We start from the raw sequence: 22,955 nt of genomic DNA on the forward strand, positions 1-22,955 counted from the left end.
TGAATTTAAAAGCCAACCACCTCCCTCTCCAGAGTCCTTTGGCCATGCTACAAGTCCCAAGGGACAGCAGCCGTCAGAGAGAGAGTCAAGTTGAAACGAAAGGTGGAGGAATGCCCATCCTGTTGTGGGCCTTTAGTACTTGAAGAATTTTAGAAAAAAAAAAAAAAAAAGTAGTTTTTTATAGGTTATAAGCTAAAGAGGGGCAGTTTGCACAGTTTGGACAAAATAGAAGTACTCTTACCAATAAATACGTCTCAAAATGACAAATAAAGCTCTCCCCATTTGACCACTCCGGATCCCAGCGAGAGGTGACGGGCACAGGCACAAGGAGCTATGTACAGAGTGTAAACAGTAAGGCCCTTGGGGGTGGCAACAGGGGCAGGGCCGGTGATGCGGTGGGCACGGGGGAGTACCGGCAGGGGAGGGTGGGGCTCCGAGTAATACAGCAGGCTTCTAACACACTCATCCAGTCTGCGCCAAAGCCCGTGGGTGGCAGCGACAGGTCCTCAAGGTTCCTCCAGTCGGCAGTAAGGAGAAATTGTGTCCATTGAGAAGCCCCGGTCACAATGACTTTTTCCTAGGGAGGCAGTGGGGCAGCCATGCAGGGCCTCCGTGTTCCTTTGTCCCCCCCAAGAGGAGGGACAGGCCTGCCTGGCCATACTTGGGGCTGTCTACCCAGGGCTCAAGGCATGGATGGGGCAGTGTTTCTCAGAACAGGGGTTGGGAGCAAATGGCCCCACGGAGTCCGCAACCCCTCCCTCCGCAAGGGGGAGCTCAGGGCATCAGCGTCCAGGCGGCGGCCCGCGACCTTCCCCCCTCCCGCGCACCACCCCCGCCCCAGTCCTCGCGGGCGCTAGAGAGCAGCTGCCCTGGTCAGAACCAGCCCCTCTCCCCAGGTCCTCGCCCCACCTTCTCCGCCCCCACCCCGGCCCAGCTCGGGGGTCCTTAAATATCAGTCTCCCGGAGGCCGCCGCAGTCCGCCAGTTCGCAGGCCTGACAGGTGGCGCCCTCCGCGACGTCGTGCGGGACGCCGAGGGACACGGTCTCCAGCTCCGGGCGCAGGGCGCACGCGGCCTCGGCGCGCGGCGCGCTCCCGGCGCGGATCTTGTGCGACAGGCTGGAGACCTTGGCGCGCAGCTGGGTGGTGGGCCTGCGGAAGGGCGCGGGCAGCCTCCACTCGCGCTTCCCGCGGCCGGCCGCCTGCGCCTCGGGGGCGCCGGGGGCGCCGGGGGCCGGGAGCTCGGCGAGCGCCAGCGGGGCCCCCGGGAGCGCGCCCGGGCCGCCGGCCGAGGCCCGCCAGTGGTGGCCGTAGACGCGCCAGAGCGGCCGGCGGCGCCGGCGGCGGCGGCACTGGCAGCGCAGGAGGCGCAGGAAGGCGCGCTTGAACTCGCGGCTGGAGCAGGGGTAGATGAGCGGGTTCACGCAGCTGTTGAAGTAGCCGAGCCAGAAGATGACCTTGAAGACGCCCTCCGAGGGCTTCAGCTGCGGGAACAGGGAACCTGCGGGCAGCAGAGACCCACGAGCGTTAGAGATGCGCCAGGAGGAGGGCGGCCCAGGCAGCCCCTGGGCGCAAAAGGGGGACCCTCCGCGACACCCGGGCGCTCTTGCTGAGCCGTTACCTAGGGGCTCTCACGCTCCCTCTCCCCAAGGGGTCCCTGATAGAATTCCAGGGGGCCCGTGAACTTGCATGGGAGAGAAAGAGTCACCTTCAGTGTTACTCACAACTACCTGAAATTGAGCATTTCCCTTAATGAGGAGGGCAGGCAACACACCGGAGTAGAATTAGGCAAAACCATACGAAATTAGTTTTTGCAGCTCAAAACTGGTGCAACATTGGCAGTCTCCTAAGGCTCAGCCTAATATTAGCAGGGCCTGTAGGTATTTTTCTATTCAGTGGTTGCAGATGTTTTGAAATACTGTCTACGCGCCTCACTATTTGGAGAGGATGGTCGTTGGAACACACCCTAGATCTCATTTCATGCCTTAACGTAGAAGCACACTTATTACTACATCACAAATGTCACTGAAAAATATTTTGACAAGAGGTTCAGTAAAATCAGTTTCACGTGCAGTCCTTTGGGTTTTATTTAGCGCATTTGAAAGCGTGACCCTGAGAAGGGCTCTTAGTCCCTAGCACAAAAAGGGCAAGAGCCCCGATCAATGGCGAGCAGGGCCTGCCCCATTCCAGGCTCTGCCCTGGGCTCAGTCAAGCATGGCCCTGCTCCCTTGTTAGCAACAGGGATCCAATCTCACGGGAACGCTGGTGGGGTGATGGTGGTGCTCAGCATGTGGAGTGGGGCCTTTCAGGGGTCTCGGAGAATGGGCAGGGGCCAGCCAGGACGGGAAGGGCAGAGGGTGTAGGAGTGGAAAGGCCAGACGAGCAAGAGGATAACAAGTCTGGGGCCTGGGAGTGTCGGATAGGATACACTCAGAAAAAGTCAGTGGGACAGAAGGGCCTTAAATTCTGGGAAGTTGAGCTTTTATTTTGTGGGCAGTTAGGCGCCATGGATATTTTTAAGCAGGTGAGAGATAGGGCCTAGAATTAAACCTCCATAAACAATGCCCATGGCTGTCGCAATGCAAGACAGTGGGCTGTCCCGGTGGGCATGGTCAAGGAAGGCTTCTGCGATGGCTTTCAGGGAGCAGTGCCAGGCAAAGGGGGTAGGGGCATGGGGTCTGAGCTGTGCCAGGAGGACCTGCCCACAAACCTCCCTCCTGGTATCTCCTCCATGGGCCTGAAGTAGTCATGTCTCCAAAAGCACCTGACAAAATGCAAAGGCATGATCCAGGCAGTGCAGGCCACTCTCTCAGCCTCACTCATCCTCAGCAGCAGCAGCAGGGGCAGAGGGGAGGTGGCAGGAGTGTCCTATTCTGGGCAGAAGCTGCAGGTGCCCAAGAGGCTGAGCAGGCTAGGAGTAGGGGTCCTTGACAAATCATGGGACCTGCTCTCTCTTCCCCTTCTCCCAAAAGAAATAAGAGCAGGGTCCCCTACTGAGGGGGCACAGGCACCACATCCTCCTCTTGGACCTGGGATGCTTGCATTTCACCTACCTCCCACCATATAGAGAATCGCTGGTGCCAAGAGATACCGTGGAGGAAAGAGGAAGGCCACACAGTGTTGGGTGGTGCAGGCCTTTCAAACCTTGGTCACGTAGCGCCAAGCAAGTTATTTGGCTAGCTAAGTCTCACTCTCCTTTTCTGTGAATTACAGACAATATTTCTCTGGCAGGGATTTTGTGGAGATTCATAAGTTTCAGGTTCTAGCACTTAATGGATTCTTAATAAATACTTCTGTTACTCACTCCCCCTCTCCCTGTTTCTGTGGCATCTTTTTCCCCCCTGTGGCTTTTGAGAGAGGAGACCTCAGACCTGGAAGGGACCCACTTCCCAGCTCTGGAGAGTGGCCAGAAACAGAAGCATAGACCTGGTAGGTTTGGGGGAGGTTGGGACATCGGTCAGGGTGTGTTGAGGAGACGATATCCCCAGGGAGAGGAGTCAGGTAGTTGTCCCTGGAATGTAGGGTCCACCAGGGTTGACCTCAGCCTTCAGGAAAGCAGCCCTCGGAACAGCATCCCTCAATGGCTACAAAGTAAGACAGTGCTGAAAATAACTTTCTGACTCAAGCCACAATTTTTTATATTTAGCCCAGGATGACAAATCGGTGGACTATGCTTTCAGTGACCAGCCTGAAGCTGGCCAAAGGGCATTGTTATCAGTGTGGTTTTGATTCGGATTGGTGGGCGCCATGGCACTGTATGCCCTGGGCCTTGTTGTAAACATTAATATTCTAATTCATTCTCAACCAACCTGTGCGGAAGCCTGCTGCCAGCTGGGGATTCCTTACATAGAAGGAGCTGGACCCAGGCCGGTGTGGCTCAATGGTTAGAGTGTCTGTCCAACTGATGTGTCTCTCTCACATCAACGTTTCTCTCTTTCTCTCTCTCCCTCCTTCCCTTCCTCTCTCTCTCTAAAAACAAACAAACAAAAAAACTGGGATTCAAACACCCTTTCATCCCCTCAATTTTCCTACTGTGTCTGGCTGATGTTCTGTCTTGCTGTGGGCTCCCCCAGAAGCAGACCCTGAGACAGGATTCAAATGCAAGTTGTTAATTTGGGAGGTAAATGAAACATCAGTAGTGGGGTGGGAAAAAGAGAGGGGAAAGAGAAGGAAGCCAATAAAAGGTGTGTTGTGGAGGTCCTGGGAGCTCTGGGAGACAGTGGAGGACAGGGACTTCAGAGCTGTCCCCCCAGGGGGGTGAGGGAGGAGGGGTGCCTGTACACCCCCTCCCGTAAGTCACCGGTTAACTTCCCACACTGCCTGCCTGCTGTGCGGGTGGACACCGAGGTGTTGGTGGGCAGAGGAGGCCCCCGGGCGGAGAGACAAAGGAAGGTGCTGGGGTGGAAGTTAGCCCACCAGTGCACGGAAGGTCTAGGGGAGAGGCACCAACAGCATCTGCCACAACTTTGTTTATTTGCTCCCTGCCCCTGTGCGCAGACATCTTGTCTGGAAAATACAGACATCTGCGCCTTGGGCTCCAGCTTCCAGGAGCAGCAGCTCCCCAGGGCACTGCCTGTTCCCTGCAGAGCCCGCAGCTCTGAGTCTCACACCCAGCTCTGCCCAGAGTGCTGTAGTCCCCCGGTGCCCCGCTGCACTGGGCCTCACTCTCCCTGCGCCGCACCCCACTCTCTACAGCCTCTTGCAAGGATCTCTGGGCCACAGAGGGCTGTGGGCAGGACTTCCCTCCCCTTTGCATGTCACGGATGAGACAGGGAACTGCCCCAGACCCCTGAGGATGAGCACTCTGCTCACGGGCATTGTCCCTGCAGTGCTGCCCTGCTGTGGGGACACCAGTGGACAAGCTGCTTCTCAGTCACTCCCAGCTTTCTCGTCTCCCAGCCACGCTGGCTTGTGGCTTCTCAGGTCGGCCAGCTGCCCCCGTCTTGCCTCCCCACCCCTCTCCAGCTGCCCAGCACACACCTTTGCCAGCACCTGCGGCTCAGACACAGGAAAGCCTCAACGGGCAGCTGGGGACTCTGAGACAAGGCCACTCTCTCTCAGTGCCTGGCAGCCACCTTTTCTGCTCCAAGCTGGCTCCACCTCCAACTCTGCCCACAGCCTTTCTTGCAAGCATGAAGCCCAGCTGTGCCCACTCATCTTGGCAGCTGTCACTGGAACCAGAGGCTCTATGGGTTGCCCTCCCTCACCTTCCCACCTCTCCATCCAGATGCCCAGCATCAAGCCCTCGTTCTCCTTTCTCTTGTGGTTCCTGCCTCTCTCTGCAGTCTTACTTCTGTCTTTATATGCATTAGGTAAGTGGCCACACTGATTTCTCACTGTCCTCTGGCCACAGTGGACTCCTCAGTCTTGTGTTTGGGCTTTTGCACATGATCATTCTGGATGCCCTTCCTTTCCTCCACCTGGTAGTGCCAGCTCCAGTGGCACCTCCTCCTGGAAGCCTTCCTCACACCACCCCCTCCCAAACCAGCAGAGTTAGTTGTACTCCCTCCTCCCCACCCTTCCCCCCACCCCAGCATATCTACTCACTTCTAAGTGCCAAGAACACTGCAGGTAACTATTAGTTTCCCATCTATCTTAACCTTAAATGGTAAGCTCCCCACACCATGCTTGGCACATTGTAGGTGCTCAATGCATTCTGACCCCTCTCTTTCTATTGTACCCTGTATCCCATCACTGCTAACTCCTGTTATCACCCTGGTCCCAGCTATCACCAGTCCCAGCTACCGTGTGCAGTGCCCTTTCAAGTGGGCTCCTGCTCCTGCTCTGTGCCCCAGAACCCTGATCTCCACACAGCAGCTGGGGGCAACAGCTGGGGGATCCCTTTAAAACATATCTGAACATTTTATTTCTTCACTTAGATCCCATTTCCACTGCTGATAGCAGCTCCCCCCTGCCCCGCCCCTGGTACTTTGACCTGCCAGCCCCTGGGTTTCTCCCATCAGCTCTTTCTGTTTGCCTCCTTGGCTTAGCTGAGTCTCCTACTTGCTCAAAATGCTCCCACATCCACGCCTTTCTGGATTTACGTTGTACTTCTCCAGCCAGGTCCTCACTCTGGAGCGACTGGCCCACTCCCTAAACACACTTAGGGTCTTCGACTGCAGTTTAAGGTCCTGTGCTTCCAGCCATCTCGCTGCCTGCCCGTCCGCAGCCAGCCCTCCCCTATTCCTGCACCTCTGAGCTCTGACTTCTCTCTACAAGTCCCGCAGCTGCCCCTTCACCTTCTGCAGAGCACTTGACCTCCCTTCCTGTTTCATGGAGAAAACAGAAGCTAAAGCAGCTGGGGACTCGCTCAAACCTTCCTCCCCTCTCTTCCTCTTTGGTAAGAAAGGAGTCTCTCCTCCCACCCAGGGCTCATGCCCTAACTGTGCTGTGGTGCTCTGGAGCCAGTCCCCGTGCACTTGCCTGTCACAGCTGCGCCCTCATTCGCTCCACGCTTTCCATGCACACCTGCTGCTGAATGAGTCCCTCTCTCCTACCCTACATGTCCAATGGGTCACCATGTCCAGTGCATTCAACTTTCTCTCCAGTACGGTCCCTCCCTTCACATCAGTCCTGAAGCCTGTGCTGAGCCTGGCATCTCATTTTGTTGGCAAGGCTACGATGGCCCCCAGTGGTCCCCTATCCTCTCCACTTTGCACACAGCCCCTGGGGGCTTTTTCTAAAAAACATGGTCTCTCTTTCTTCCCCTCTAAAAACTGAGTGGCTTCCAGTGGCTCTGAGGAATAAGCCCACACTTTCTTGTGTTGCATTCAAGGCTCTTTAGGACCAGTGCTGTCTTCATCTTAACTCCCTCCAAATCTGGCCACAATAAACCACAAGCAGGTCTTCCCACTGGCGCTGGGCCCCTTCTACCTTTCTGTTTGGTCCCACTGCTCCCACGGTGCTTTCTGCTTCCTCCCACCCACCCCTCTAGACTGAAGTCAGGCATCCTCCTTGGCCAAGCCTGGGTTAGGTACTCTTTCATGAATGCCTCCACTTTAATAAAATTTATGATTGCTCTGTCTCTTCTACTAGACTTCAGCTTTCTTGAAGGCAGGGATGGGATGTTCTTCTCCTCCCAGCCTCTAATACAAGTGCCTGGCCCAGAGCAGGGGCTGTAAAATATCTGTTGAATGAATGAATAAGTGGTGTTTAGGTAGGTGGCTTCTAAAGTGAGGAGGAAGGAAATGGGAGCTAATGCTTTCTGAGTGTTCAGTACCTACTAGGCTCCATGCTGGGCCTGTATGCACTTCTCATTTCATTCTCATGGCACTGGCATCCACTTGGCAGGAGGATTCTAGTTATCCCCAGAGGGCAAGGGGCAGGGTCAAGCTTTGAACTTGAGTCAGTCTAGCCCTAAAGCACTTGGTCTTCCTGTAGCATCATGTAAAGATAGAAATAGAACTTCCCCTGATTTCCCAGGGATTCTGGAAGAGCCACAAACACTTGCTTTAGCCCTTTGGTAGCTGCCCCATTCCCGCAGGCTGGCCCGGCCAGGACCGCCCCCCTTCTCTCTCCACAGTGGGTGTCTCTTCTTCAGACTGGGGCCTAGAACCACCTTCTCTGGGAGTGTTTCTGCGATTAATCCCACTGCCCTGGGCATCTGGGGAGGTAGGAGTAGTTTCTGGACTGTGTGTATTCCTTGAGCATCTCTTAATTTGGCCGCCAGCAGGCTAGGTGTCATTTGTTGGCCTTCTCTATAAACCTCAAGGGTGCCCTGTGGGGCCTGCCACGTCGAGTTTGGCTGCTGCGCATGCACGTCCATCCAGAACATTCACAAAGGCTGGGCTGTTGCCTGCTGGTGGGAGCTGCTTCTCAGGAGAGAGCATCAAACAGACCCCCACCTCCTAGGAGGAGCCACAGAGCTGCGTGGCTGTCTTCTTCCCCTCCTTCAAGTCTCTGCTGAAAAGTCACTTCTAAGGTTTGAAGTAGATGTTGGTGCCCCACCCAGGTGCCCCCAGGCTCAGCGGCTGGGAGTGTTGGCTGCTAAGGCTCATAGTAGTTCCTTCTCTGGAGAACTGCCCTCAGCCAATGGGAGCTGCTTCAACTGGGAGATGACACCTCCCCACCAAGGGGCAGCTCACAGCCAGGGACCAACTGGTGTGGGACAGAAAAGGCCAGCCCCCTTGCCTCCAGCAACTCCGAGCTGCTGATCTTGCTCCAAGGCTCTGGTGGGGCCAGGCTGAGGACAGACTTTGAGACCATATCCTGGGTTAGCTCTTTCCTGCCCTAGCCTGCTCCCTCCCTTCCTCGAGAGTGTCTCCTGAGAGCTTCTCTCAGTCCATCACTTGCATATGAAGCCCCATCTCAGGCTCTGCATCTTGGGACTGGACCCAAGACACCCAAGGCCGTGTCTTCAAGCCATTTTGCTTGCTTCCCAACCTACAATGGCGGGATTACGCCTTTGTTGCTGTGCCAATTCTTCCACCCACTGCTGGGGAAGGCAGGGCACGAGTATGCACATCTGTGTCCACTTCTCCCTACTCAACAGGTAGGTTGGAGCGGGGCACTGGCCGAATTTACCCTCCAGCGAGGAGAGGCAGTAAGGACACAGGAAGGAGACGGCTGCACACACAACTCCTGATTGCCTCACTCTGCTCCTTGACCTCGCAGGTGAGTCTCCATCAAGCTTGCTCCCACCTGCCTTCTCCCACTCCCTATATCGGGGCGCCTATGTCAGGAGTCTAACCTAACGTGCAGGGCAGGCAGATGTCACTGGTCAGAAGTGGCAGGGCCCCTCCTGTATCAGCAGGTGAGCTCACTCTCTGGCATGTTGGCTGGGCCAGTCTGGTCTACCCATTGTTGGGGAAACTGAGGCAGCAGCCTGTGAGGTTGGGTGGGGTGTATTTGCAGCCTGGATCATTATAGTCTAGTCCTCTCTCCTAAGGAACAGGAATGGCCAGGCCCAGGAGTTGAGGCTGAGATGCCAGTTAAGGCTGGTGGCGACCAATATGGCCAAGCCTCGTTGAGGAGTGACAGCTCTGAGGCCAAGGGGCGGGCTGTGTGATTAATGGCACTGTTTTGGCCTCACCAGAAGGGAACTCGTTCTTTCTTGGCAGAATGTCAGAATTCACAGCCAGCCTTGCTCATAACTTGCAGCCAACTATGAAATATCAGGCTGCACCAGCCTTCCCCATCTCCTGCTCCTTCCATCATTAGTGGGGTTGAGGGGCAGCTCCTAGAGCCATGGAGGCTGCCTTTTGGGGGGCCCAAGGGAGAGAGATGAGTCACAGACCTGTCCTGAGTACTACCCTGGGTCCCACCATTTCCCTTCAACTCTTTCCTCTCACCTTCTCTCCTTTTCCACCTTCCTTCTTTCTCCCCTTCTTTCTACTCTTTGCTGTCACTTCTTAACTCATTATTTTCTGATCTGTGGCCTTGGAGTGGCCATACCCTAAGCTCTGAGCACCTAAGGCTGATGTCCCTGCCAAATGGCTCTTGTGCTCACTTGAACTGGCCCTGATAGAGCATGAGCCTCTCAGCTCTGGGGCTGGGCTGACAAATGGCTCATGGATCTGAGCAGGTCAGTGTTTATGCCAGAGGAGAGAAGGACCCCAGGCAGTGGCCACTGTGTCTGGGAGTCCCAGCACTGAGTTGCCAGGCATTGCCCAGGAGGCTCCAATACCAGCTTTCAAGGGCCCAGGACCCTGTTGGGTGGGTCAGTGAGGACAGACAACTCCTCCAGCATTCGCAGGAGATCTTTTCAGTGGGCATATAGCTCATGAAGCAGGATGAGGCCGAGCTCAGATGCAGCCCGAGATGGGCTCAGGCACTCAGAGACTCTCTTAAGGGATGGGCTCAAGGGCTCTGGGGATCTTCTGGGGTCTGTGAGAGGATCAGGTCATACAGGAAGTGGCTTTGTCCCGTGGCCAGGATATGGGGCATAGGGAGCATGAAACTGAGCCTGAGGGATGAGCGCAGGGGCTGAGGGGTTCAATGAGATTTAAAGCTTAAAGCATGGCTGCCAACTGACCTGAACCCTGGCCCCAGCCTGACCTCTGACCCTGGTGGGAAGTAACAAGGACTCTGAAACCAGAGTGCTTGGGTTCCAGTCCCAGCTCTGGCATTTAGGATTAAGATTAATATCAATATATTTTTTAAAGAAGTTAAGTAGCACAGGATATTCTTGCAAGTAGGTAAAAAGGAGGAAAGATTATAGTGAGAAGATGGGGAAGGGAGGAGGGCAAAGGGGCCACAGGGTTGAGGGCGCATCATCTTTATGGGGAGCTTGGGACACATCTACATGCTGTGTGTGTGGGCAGAGGAGAGGTGGAAGACAGGGAGAGCTGAGCAGTAACAGACAGAATGAGACCCCGTACGGCAGAAAGGTGGTTGAGAGAGATTCAGAGCCAATAGGGAACATGCAGGATTTCCAGGGACACCCTGCGGCTGTCCAGAGGAAGAAGCCTGCCTATGGAAAACGTGATTTTTCTTTAGCAAGTGCTCAGCTAGACACTGGTTTGTAATGGCTCACAAGAGCTGATTGTTAAATTTCCAGGAACTTTGCAAGCCGGCTGAAGTCTCTTTGGTAGCTTGAAATTGATTACAGTGGGAATATTTACACCATGGAAATGGGCAGCTGCTACAAATTAGGCCCCACTCCAGAGCCAATTGTTAAATATTTACTAGCACACTACTGTGTTCCACATGAAAAAATGGCCACATTTAAGGTTTAGGGCTAACAGTAGTGTGTGGAGGTGAGGGAGTTAAAATGGCAAAAGAAGGTGAAGTGATGGATTGTGGCAGGAGCAGGAAGGCAGGCCTAACTTACCAGGGGACAAGGTAAGGACAAGGAGTTGAAGGTTTGGTTAAGGTTGGGGATCAATCAGCTTTTCCTGTATAGACTCTATTTCAAGTAACCAAGCAGGTAGTAGTGAATTCTTTTTAGAATTTTAGAGAACAAATGTAGAAGGGACGACAGAATTCAGATATCACCACTTTAAGTTCCAGTGATATAATGAGTCCAGGACATGGTTAATGGCTGCTAAAACCAGCAGCTGAAAGGCTGATGGGACACTTTATAATGGATGGATCAGGCTGATGGCACCTAAACCCTGGATCAATGCTAATATCACAAAAAAGAAGAATCCTTGCCCAAAACACTGAACCTGCATCTGATCAATCCAGTTTACAGGAAATACAGGGAACAGAGGGACACATTAAATGGCACTATGGAGATGCAAACCCCAGACTGGGCTACTCCTCGGGGCAAACAATGTGGTGTCCTCACCAAATAAGTCGAAAGGACAAAGCTGGGGGAAGGAGAATCTTACCAATTAAAGAGACCTAGGATGCAAACCAACCACATGCAATGTATGCACCTTTTTTGAATCGTGATTTAAACAAACTAAAAATTTGAGGCAATAGGTGACATTTGAATACTAGGTAGATATCTGATGATGTTAAACAATTATTTTTGTGTTATAATGGATTATGTTTTTTTTTTAAAGTTCTTATTTTCTGAAATACATGTTGAAGAATTTACAGATGAACTGATGTCATGTCTGGATATTCTTCAAAATAATCTGCAGTGGTGGGAACATGGGTTGGGTTGAGATGAACTAAGACTGGCCTTGGACTGACAGTTGTTTAGCTGGGTCACAGGTGCTTGGGCATCATAATACTGCTCTGTCTACTTAGTATGTGTTTGAAACTATCCATGATAAAAAAAATGGTAAAAAACCTAACCTTAGATCATTTCTTATTCACAGTAATCACTCAGTAAATGTTAGCTGCTATGTTTAAAAAAAAATTTAGGTCACATAAATGGGGGGCCATCCCCAATGCATAACTAGTAAGGATGGTTGGGGTTGGCTCTACATAGAGGGCTATTACCCTAAGTGAAATCAGCCAGTCACAGAAGGACTGCTTGAGTCCACTTGTGTGAGGTATCTCAAATACAGGCACACCTCAGAGATATTGCGGGTTTGGTTCCAGAACACCTCAATAAAGTGAGTTGTGACCACTTTGCTGGTGGAGGGTCTTATCTTCAATTTGTAAAAAAATTGCAGTGTCTGTGAAGCACAAATAAAGCACAGCACAATAAAATGAGGTCTGCCTCTGTCAAATTCATAGAATCTAAGAGGGGCTGGGGGGAGGGGGAAGAGGGGAGTTGTTAATCAACAGGCATAGTTTCACTTAAACAAAATGAGTAAGTTCTAGAGATCTGCTGTGCAACACTGTGCCTCGTTAACAACACTGCATCGTGCACTTAAAATTTTAAGAGGGTAGATCTCATGTTGTGTTCTTACCACAATAAAAACACACACACACATGCACACACAAAACCAAAGAGGGCTGTACTTTGCCACCCAGACCCTTGGCATGGCAGGATGTGAAGAGGCCATGGCTTCTGTCACTTCCTCCCTCTGTGCACACTGACTGAGCATCTACTGTGCGCCAGGTGCTACAAAAGCACAGATAGGAAATGGAATGCCAGCCCCTTCTTCAAACTTTTGGGCCGGGGACAGAATAGAATAGCCACTACCGAGGACCTGAAGCACCCCACACCTCTCCCCCTGTGTCCGTAGACCCCTGCACGAGACCCCTGCACGACCTCAGGGAGCCTGGGGAGATGGGTCCTTCGGCACTTGGCCAACACCCTTCAGATGCACGTGGTGCATCCACCCTCCACAGCCGGCTGCCAAAGTGTGCTTTCCAGTGTGGACACCCATCCTTCAGCATGGCTCACAGCCTCCTCCTGCCTCCTCCCTCTTTCTTTCTCTTTACTAAGGCATAAGATACTGACAGTGAAGTTTATAAAGTACACACAACTTAAGAGTATGGCTTGTTGACTATACATATGCATACACCAGCGTAGTCAGCACCCAGATCAAGATAGAATATTTTGGGCTCTTTGGAAGGTTTCTTTACACTCTCTTCCAGCTAAGACCATCCACCTCTGTCTGTCTGTCTGTCTGTCTCTCTCATGTAACCACCATACTGATTTTTATCACCACTGATTAGTTTTACCTGTTTTTGAATATCACAGAATCATATAATATGCTAGCTTTTAATTTCAGATCTGGCTTATCTTGCCCAGCATAGTGTCCATGAAACTCATCTACGTTGCCGTGATCACCAGGTTTGTTATTTTCCCAGCTGTATAGTAGTCCAGTCAATGAATGCACCACGATTTGTTTATCTATTTGGTTGATGACATCTTGCCTCATTTTGCCGCCTGTCTTCTTGTAGATTCTATATTCCAGGTCTCCCAAACCACAGGGTGACCCACAAACACCTCCACTCCTCCATGCTTATATATGTACAGTCTCCTCTGCCCTCACTGATGGTATGTGTAAGAATATTGACAGTGCCCCGTGATAAAGTTATGTGCAGAGTGCCTGGAGCAGAGGCAGCACCTAACTAAATCTGGCAGTGGTCAGGGAGGCCAAATATCATGGGACCTGGGCGGACACACAGGAGGGAGCCCCAGGGCTGGCTCACAAATGGCTGGAGTCCCAGTGTGTCCTGGGACTTCCACTATCAGAGCTTCCTGGTAGCTTATACACCTGGAGGTGTATCTGGGAGGGGCCCGTGGCCTCTGAGCCTCTGAGGCTGCTTTGTGTCACTGACACATCCTACACATTCAGAGGCCAACTAGGGGGCCAGAGAGGCTTGGTGACCTGCCCAATGAAAGAGAGCTGAGAGTGCCAGCTGGGCATCGGCCTGTGGTCGCTAGGAATGACGGGGTGGGATTGTGTGTGTATGTGTGTAGGTCTCAGTGGACGGGCCCATCTCTGGGCATGGCTGGGGTGTACTTGCCAGGCAGGCCAAAGCAAGACTCAGTGAGGTGCTGCTGCCATGAGAACATCAGGAGAGATGGGGCCTCTGGAGGCACCTGGGACAAGAAGGGAGCTCTCTGCAGATGGGTGCTTGCCTGCCTAGGGCAGTATTCCTCCAGTCCCTCTGTCCCCCTGTTGCCTGCAGGGAGGGTGACTGGCATTTCTATACCCAAAGCTGTGGGTGAAAGGGGCAGAGGACACTTTGGGAAAGGGGGCACTGGAGGTGTGGGGCATGACTCTAGAGCCTTTCCAGGCCCCTCAGGATTTTAGGTGCCTGGTATCGGTGTCCTAGTGCCCCCTGACCATTGATCTAGGCCCCTAGAGCCCCCATGGTTCAGGATACCCCATCTGTATCTCTCTCTGCTGTTGCTCTGTCCTGACCCACAGCATTTCAGGTTTATAAGTGGCAGTCAAACTCCCCCTGTGCCAAGGTCCCTCTGGGACTCCAGGTTCCTTTCTTAAGGCTCTCAGTGCTCTTTGGACTGTGGGGGCCACTCACTGGCTATGTCACTGCTATGGCTGCAGCTTCCACTTGACTTGTCCAGAGGTGTGGGTAGGGAGCATCCTGGGTCTGTCTGACAAACCCTAGGTTGTGGCCCTACTGGGTGCTTTTGTTTCCATGGCCTGCCATTTATAAACCTGAAATGCTGTGGGTCAGGACAGAGCGGCAGCAGAGAGAGATACAGATGGGGTGTCCTGAACCATGGGGACTCTGGAGGCCCAGGTCAATGGCTATGAGAGATTGGGACACCGACACCGGGCACCTAAACTCCTGAGGGGCCTGGAGAGGCTCTAGGGACATCCCCCACACCTCCAGTGCCCCCTTTCCCAAAGTGTCCTCTGCCTCAGACACTTAGTACAAGGGTCCCCTCACCCATAGCTTTGGGTGTAGAAATGCCAGTCACTCACCCTTCCATGGCCTATGGCCCTTGCTGGCATCTGCTCCTCTTTCTCAACCCCTTCACCCCTGCTGCTTTTCACAACCGGTGTGGGGACCAGGGCTTAGGAGCTGAAAGGTGTCACTCCCCCTGGCTCCCCTCTCTCTGCTTCCTCCTGATTTCTTCAAAGTGGGGGTCCCGGAGGCTCTGTCCGCAGCCCCTCTCTTTTCTTTGCCTCTCTACCTTCTTTCTGGGAGACTGTACCCCACATTCCTGCTTCTGCAACCACTCCCATCCTTGGGCCCCTTATCTAAGTTCCCAATGCCCTCCACCCCCACCACATACTGGCATCTCCTACCAAGATACGCCACCCCTCTGGATGCCACATACACCCTGCCCCCTGCAGAGTTGCTGCTTGGAATAGTCCCTGTTCCTTCAGAGGTGCTTCTTCCTCCCAGGCCTGAGCCAGAGCTGGGGAGTGTCAGGACTTCCCGGCCCCCAGGATGGAGGAGACAAGAAGAGCCCTCTCCCAGGGTCCCCACCCCAGGTGTGAAGAGCAGCAGAGATGGAGGGACTGAGAAAGAGCCACGTGTGGCAGCCAGGGGAGAAGGCTGTTGACATTTAGGAATGACTTCCTGGAAGAGGGGGACACGTGATTTAGACCTCAGAAAACAGTAGCCTCTTGCAGTGGTGATTGTAACAGTGAGAAATGAGAAACACGGACACTCAGCAGGAGACCGCATCCACGCGCCATGGAACATTCTCACACAGAGCCCACGCTGCTGCTAAAATGAACCAGCACAGATACCTGTACATCTCAGCAACACAATGTTGGGTGAAGGGTGAACTGAAGGCTGATATGTGAGGCCCAGTTCAATTTACATAAACCCTAAAGACAAACAAAACAATACTCTGTATTATTATGGATACAGATACTTATGGGAAGAAAAGAAACACGTGTGAGGGTGATAAACACCAGATTTACCTTTGGGGAGCGAGGGAGCAAAACAGGGCACGAGAGGGAACTTAGTTGTGGCTGTGCTCTATTTCTTTGAAAAAAAGAGAGAAAAAGGGATCTGAGGCAAATATGGCAAAATGTGAACATCTCTTTCAATTTGGGTGATTATAGGTACATGGGCACTTGCTATATTATTTTCTTCTTATCTGTGCATTATTCTGTAACTAGAAATTTGAAAAGAAGTTAAAAGACCATGAAGGGAGGTGGCATTCTACACACAGACTGATCATTCCCTACAGGGGCCTGGTGTGAACCACGGGGCACCTGGGACGACAGGGCACAGCTGGGCAAGGCTGGAGCAGGGGTTGGTTGGCAGGGCAAGGCGATGGTAGTGGGCTTGGGGTGGTTCTAAATACCGGGTTGGGTGGGTTTCTAAAGGGGCACATGTGGACTTTCTCTTGTCTGCCTATTTGCTTCCCCTTACGCCCTCCACACCTTTCCCTACCCCTACCACAGCCTCTGGCTGCGTGATTTTCAAGTTGGCGATTTATTCACTTATCTTGTACTGAGCATCTACTACAAAAGCAACTGCTCACATGGCACTCACCATGTTAGAGTCACACATAATATCTCACTGAAGTCTTATAACACCCTGTAGCTCTCATTATAACCATCACCATCATCCCTATTTTATAGATAAGGAAAGAGAGGAACAGAGAGGTCCTGGGATTTGCCCCAAGTTACACAGCATGTAAGGAGCAGAGCTGGGATTCCTACCCAGGCTATCTGGTGCCAGAGCCTGTGGCCCTTGCTGTTGTGCTCTATTGCTCTTCATATGCCAGGCACTGTGCTGGGTGCTGTGGATTCGGTGACAACACAACCAGCACAGCCCTGCCCTTGCAGAGCTTCTGGGCCAGTGGGGGAAGTCAGACACCAAACCAAGCAACACACAGATGTGATTACAGCTAAGGACATAGTAAAGGAAGAGAGCCTGTGCCCCGAGGGAGAAAAGACAAAGACACACTGAAACTGAGGCATCTGGGAAGGCCTCTCTGAAGAGGGGACACTGATGCTGGGACCTCAAGGATGAGGAGTTAACCAGGAGGGGTCGGGGAAGGCAGGCCAGAGAGAGGGAAGAGTAAATGCAAGGACATGAGGGGTGTGGGCAAGGAACCCGCAGAGGGTCAAGGGGGACAGAGCGTGCAGTGAGCAAAAGGCAGGGCAGCCAAGCCATGGGGCCAGAGGGGAGGCAGCCCATCACATGGGGCCCTCCTTACAGGAGGGGGACCACATGTCCAGGTTTGTCCCCACTGTCCTGAATCATGCCTCTGGCTCAAGCATAAATATTTCTAGTGTCTCGTTTTGGTTTGGACAATAACAAATTTGAAGGTCACCTTCTCATAGGCCATGGTGGAGAGTTTGGATTTTGTTCCCAGGGCAGTGAGAAAGCATTGAGGGGTTTTCATAGAGAGTGACACTCTAATTTATAATGTATAAAGGTTATTCTGGCTGCTGTGTGGAGAAAGCCTGCAGGGGAACAGGAGGGAGGCCATTGTCCCTTTCCTGACTCAGCTGCAGAGTGTGGAGGGAACAGGCCTGGGAAAGGCAGGGGAGGCCCCCGGCTTGAGCCTGCTGAGGTTGCAGCCATGGGTGAAATGACTCAGGGTAAATTTGTCCCCAGAAGCCCTGTTCTCTTTCTCCTCCCGGTGCTGACCCAGCCCCAAGGCTTCCAGGAGGGCCCGCAGGTATGGGAGGAAGTCCCTGAGAACAGCTGCCCACCTCCCAGGTCTGCAGCGACCCTTGTGGAAGAAATAGGAGAGTATTTCAGAAGTACTGAAAGACTCAGGAAAATTAAGAAAGACGATGAACAACATTAACTTTCCATTTGATAATCTGCCCCTTTCCCTTTCTTATCCACTCATAGCCCCTCCCCCAATTCCAAGAGGAGATTGCAGAAGTTAGAGCTCAGGGCATTCACAGATACCAGCTGGGCAGGGTCCCCACACGGGGCCAGCTTCCAAACTGAGTGAGTGCTGGGAGAAGGCAGGTGGCTTCCGGTGCCTGCTGATGTACATGTTGACTGGCCAGGGCTTGCTGCCCATGAATGAATGTAGGCCCACCCTGTCTGTGTGCCCACCTCTGGGGGTTGGCATGTATATCTGGGGGCGGTGTGTGTGTGTTAAGGTAGGTGAGCACATACACTGCTGATTACATACTATGGGCAGATGCCTGCACAGAGTTTCACGGACCTTTTATATTTAGTGGGGTCCAGAGTGTAAAACAAGCCCAGGCTTGTAATGACAACGAAGGGGGTGAGGGGACCCAAAAGTTAGAAGCCTGTAAAACACATCCTGCAAGCACGAAGAGCCTCTTGTTCGTCCCCCACAAAGCCAAGCCACTCATCTAAGAGTCCAGGGAGGCTGCATGTTCAGGTGGAGAGCCACTCTCCAGCAGGGAGGGCCATCCAAGCCTGGGTGCCAGGAAGGCACAGCCACAGGCTCAGGAGGGAAGAGAAGGGGCTGGTGGGAGAGGGGTCACTCACCAAGTGGCAGGACGAAGAAGAAGGGGAACCAGCAGAGCACGAAGACTCCCACGACGATGGCCAGCGTCTTGGCCGCCTTCTTCTCGCGGGAGAACTTGAGCAGGCGCACGGACAGCGAGCTGCGGAAGGTGTGGCCCTTGGCGCTGCGCAACCCGCGGTGCGCCCCGTCCGCGCCCGAGGTGGCGCCGCGGCAGTGGATGCGCAGCACCACCTCCGAGGCCTTGCCGCGCTCCCGCTTGACGCCCGCCTCGAGGCTGCGCGTGGTGCTGCGCGCGACCACGTACACGCGGCAGTACATGACGATGATGACGGCCATGGGCAGGTAGAAGGAGCACACGGAGGAGAAGACGGCGTAGCCCACCTCCTCCGTGATGCTGCAGAAGCGTTCGTCAGGGGGCACCGGCTCCTTCCAGCCCAGCAGGGGCCCCACGGACACCACGAGGGCCACGGCCCAGAGCATCGCCAGGATGGCGGCCGCCTTGCGCTCGGTCATGATGGTGGGGTACTTGAGCGAGTGGCGCACGCCCACGTACCGGTCCACGGAAATGGTGCAGAGGCTGAGGATAGAGGCAGTGCAGCACAGCACGTCCACCGCGGCCCACACGTCGCAGAAGGCCCGGCCGAAGGCCCAGAAGCCCAGGACTTCCATGGTGGCCGAGAAGGGCAGCACCGTGGTGCTCAGCAGCAGGTCGGCCACGGCCAGGTTCACGATGAAATAGTTGGTGACCGTCTGCAGGTGGCGGTTGCAGGCCACGGAGAGGATGACCAGCAGGTTGCCCGCCACGGCCATGAGGATGAAGGCGGCCAGGAAGACGCCCACGCCCACGCCCTGCGCGCTCACCACCAGACCCCCGACGGCCGCCGTGCCGTTCACCTCGCCGCCGGCGCCCGCGGCCCCCGGCTCCCCGGCGGAGCTCCGGTTGTCCTCGCCGCCGCCCGCGCCCACCACGCCGCCGCCGCCGCCGCCGCCGCCCGCGGCCCCCGGCACGCCGCCCACCGCCGGGCCCTCGGAGGCGGCCGCGCCGCCCGCACCGCTCCCTCCGCCGCCCGCGCTGGAGCCCGCCGCGCTGCTGTCCGGGCGGGGTCCCTCGAAACTGACGCTCAGTAGATCGCGGAAAGTCATCTCAACGAGCGGCCGTCGGGGGCCGGGCCCGGGCGCAGGACCGGTGACTGTCAGGGAGGGGGGCGCCGGGCATAGCCGCGGGGCTCCGGTGCAGCCCCGCGCGCCGGTACCGTCGGAGTCCTGCCCACGTTCCCGCTCCGCGGAGGAGTGCGGCGGCGGGGGCGGCGGCCGGGGCGCCGCGGGCTCCCCGAGGCGGGCGCGGAGTGGGACGGCGGGGCCGGGCCGCGGGCGCGCCGCTCTCTGAGCGCCTAGGCGAGCGGCTACGGCGGCGGCTCCCCGCCCGGGCGGTGCAGGCGGCGGCCTCCGCGGCGCTCGCGCCCGGGCGCGGGGGGCGGGACGGAGGAGGGGCGGCGGGGGAAGGAGAGGGGGCGGCCGGCGCCGGGGGGAGGGGACGCCACATTCGCCGGGGGTAGGGGCTGTGCTCTCCGCGCCAGCGGGCGTCCGGGGTCCGGGCGAGGTGGGGTGCCTGGGCGCACCCGAGCCCGGCAGCAGCTGCCAGCTTCGCCGCGGGTGCCCACGACCGCCCTCTCGCCTCGTGGTCCGCTCGGTGATCCCTCCCGCGCCCCTCCCCGGCCCCGCTCCCTTTCCCTCAGCTCCGTCCCCCCCTCCTCCCGCCCTTTCCCCAGCCTCTCGGTGACTTGCTAGTGCCCTTGGGTGCGCGGAGCGTAGAAGGCGCGGTTCCCGGGTCCCCGGGCTCCCGGCTCTGGCCGCCAGAGAGCAGCAAGTGCCCGGGATCTGCGGCCTGCGGACTGAGCCGCGCAATGGCGTGCGAGTCGCCTCCTGTGTCTGCCTTGATGGATCTGTCGCATCTCTTCCTTCCCTCAGGTCGCTGGACAGGGGAAGGTCTGAAACACTTCTGTCCAATGCGGTGTCGAGGGAAGAGCCCCGGAGGGGGTCAAATGACTGTCCTGGCTTGGGATGGGCGAAGAAACAAGAGACTCTATGGTGGCAGACCTAGGAGCCTGACCATGACACATCGGTTTGCATATACTAACTTCTGTACTGTGACTTCACTCCATATGAGATGTCGGAATAAAGCTTCTTTGCCCCACGAAATAAGTGGCCTCTTTCTGGGGAAGGAGGGTTTAAGTGCTGGAGGGTGGGAAAGGGCACTGGGCGTGATGGTTGAGGGTGGGGGTGCAGACAGTCTGGCTCCAAATCTAGGCTCCAGCTCCTATTAGCTGTTGACTTTGTGCCTCAGTTCCTCATCTGTCAAGTGAGCGTAAGAGTAGTGTCTGCTTAATGGCATCAAGGTTAGGCCCCAGAGCAGCGCCTGCTTTGTTAGCTGAAAGGGGCTTGGAAGGGCAAGATTTGAACAGGGAGCACAGAGGGCAGGAGGGGTGTGGAGCTGATATGAACTGTGGATGGAGGTGGAGGGGAGGGTTTGAGGAGCCTCTTGCTGACTAGGTAGGACTGGGTAGGGAGAAACAAAATGAGATTATTCATTTGACCAAAATAAAAATACTAACCAGACTGCTGTCACGGGGTGGGCACTGTGCTGGACACTCTAGGTGGCAGGGAAAGGGGGAATTGCGGGGAGGATAGCACCGTGGTGTACATGCAGGATGAGGAAGGCTTGTGCCATGCCAGGGAGATGAGAGCCCATTTGGAGAGGTGTCGGAGAAGAGGTGGAGAACTCAGGGCCTTTTGTACCCACTGGCTGTGGATGACACGGGCAGGATGCCTGCCAGTCCTAGTTCAGAAGGTGCTTTGGAGAAAAAACAGAAAATTTTGAGAGATGGGTAACCCCCTGGCCCCCTCTTTCCCAGCCCAGGAAGCCAAAGCTGTTATAGTCATAGTTTGGAAATACCTCTTCCAAGGCCCTTCCCAAGTTTCCCCATTGCATCTTCCATCTTTACTGGGGTCTTTGGTAACTGACCAGAGATGGAATGAAAGCAAGGTGAGCCCTGGAGACGGAGCTGGCCCTTGGGTTCTTTGTGATCCGGTGGCGTGGCTTCTATTTAAGATGGAAAACTAAACACCTGTGCTTACCTTTAGAGTGAGAGTAAAGAAAAAGGAGAGGTTCATCCTGCAACTAAGTTAACTCCTAGGCTGTTAAACCTGGCTCCAGCCCCTAAGGAGGAGGCTTGAAGGAACGCTACAAGAGGTCATGAAGGGCTTGAGGAGATCTGGACCGATGCCTCTCTGCAGACTGTGGTTGTCACTTTCAGAGTCAGCACGCTGCATGAAAAAGAATGCTGGTGGCGAAGGCGTTCCTGACATACCCTGTTTGTGGGGATGAGCCAGTCAACCCCCAGTTCCCTTCCACCCTACCAAACCTGAGCAACCTTCATTATTCATTCGACACAAGTTAACTGAGCACCAGCTTATGGCAGGAGCTGCTCCTAGCACTGGGGATATGACGTTGAATGAAGCAGTCCCTGCCATCCCGAAGCTCCCATTCAAATGGCAGGGAGTGTACCTGGAAGAGTCAGGGGGAAAGCTTTTCCATTGCTATGGACAAAAGTTATCTCTGGGTTTGACATCTGGGTCCTGGAGATTATCTTCAATTAAATATTCAAAGAAAATCCAAATCCAAACTCTTCTAGTACCTCCTCACCTCTGAAGAGCAGCGGAGCCTGAAAGGGTACAAAATCAAGCATGTCACTGGCAAACAAGGCTCAAGCTGCCCCTTCCTGGGGTCAGGCCCTCTGACGGACAGGGACTTCCATCCTATTCTTTAGTTGCAAAGGGATCTGTGGCCCTCGCCTGACCTTTAAGCTTCCTGTGGGCTGACCCTACCCCTGGCTACAACCTGACCTACAACCTAAACCCTAATTGTGTCATTTATCCCACATGTGTACTGTGACCAGCAGGGACACTGGCTGAAGGGGTGAAGGCTCAGTGCTACCCTCTTCCAGGACAGCGGAGTAGTGCTCAGGACTGGCCAGGTGGCCATGGGTTGGGGATTAAGTGGGGAAAGGCCGTTGTCTCTGCAGGAAGGAGGTACTTCGCAATCCATCCTCGCAGCTCCATCCCCGTGTCAGAGAGGCTGCAGGGGACTTGAGGCCAGTTTGTGATTTGATTATTTATGCTAATTTTTGCCTAAAATGAATGGAGTTAGAAGTGAGTGACTGTATTTCCCATCGTAGTAGAAACGGTAGAGATCGGGCATGGGTGCCAATGGAGGGATGTTCCTACCCAGAGCCTGGCAAGCAGCCCACTGCTTGGGGGCCCTTGGAGTGACTGCTTGGTTTGCAACTGTGTTTGCTTCTGCTCCTAAGAAATATTCTTTTCTTTCTTTCTTTTTTCTTTTTTTCCTTCAGGAGAGGAAATAAGCTGGGAAGCAGGATGTTGGATAAATGTGGAAGATCCACTAGGGTGGAAAACTCTGAGCAGAGATTAGTTTTGGTAAGTTAAAAACTTGATTTGCCATTTGCTCAATGTCCAATGTGAATGTACCTGGTTGGGCAGCTCTCATGGACAGAGCTCCACGGGGCAAGGGCAACTCAGGGATCCAAGCTCCTTCTAGTGTGTGGCTTCACTGTTTCTTAGAGCCTGGGAATTCCCTAGGGACCTGGAGTCCTCTTCTGGATTCTCCACATTCAAAGGCCCAAAGAACAAAGGGGGAGTGTGGACGATTACACAGACGTTTTAGGAGGCAAGCACAACACCTGTGTCCAAGACCATGCCTCCACTTAGATGTAAGGGGGAAATGTGGGTCAGCCAAGT

General features: G+C 54.5%; 1 protein-coding gene across 1 annotated transcript; it reads right to left on the reverse strand.

The window, feature by feature from the left end:
- Nucleotides 1–942: 942 nt before the first annotated feature.
- Nucleotides 943–19,283, reverse strand: ADRA1D (adrenoceptor alpha 1D; the record flags this gene model as incomplete). The annotated part of the gene is made up of 2 exons (XM_081148686.1): nt 943–1,499; nt 18,161–19,283. The coding sequence occupies 2 exons, from the start codon at nt 19,281–19,283 to the stop codon at nt 946–948; spliced, it is 1,677 nt and encodes a 558-aa protein (XP_081004812.1). The 3' UTR covers nt 943–945.
- Nucleotides 19,284–22,955: the final 3,672 nt, after the last annotated feature.

Source organism: Miniopterus schreibersii (genome assembly GCF_964146895.1).
Source record: "Miniopterus schreibersii genome assembly, chromosome: 10".
NCBI classification, from domain to species: Eukaryota; Metazoa; Chordata; class Mammalia; order Chiroptera; family Miniopteridae; genus Miniopterus; species Miniopterus schreibersii.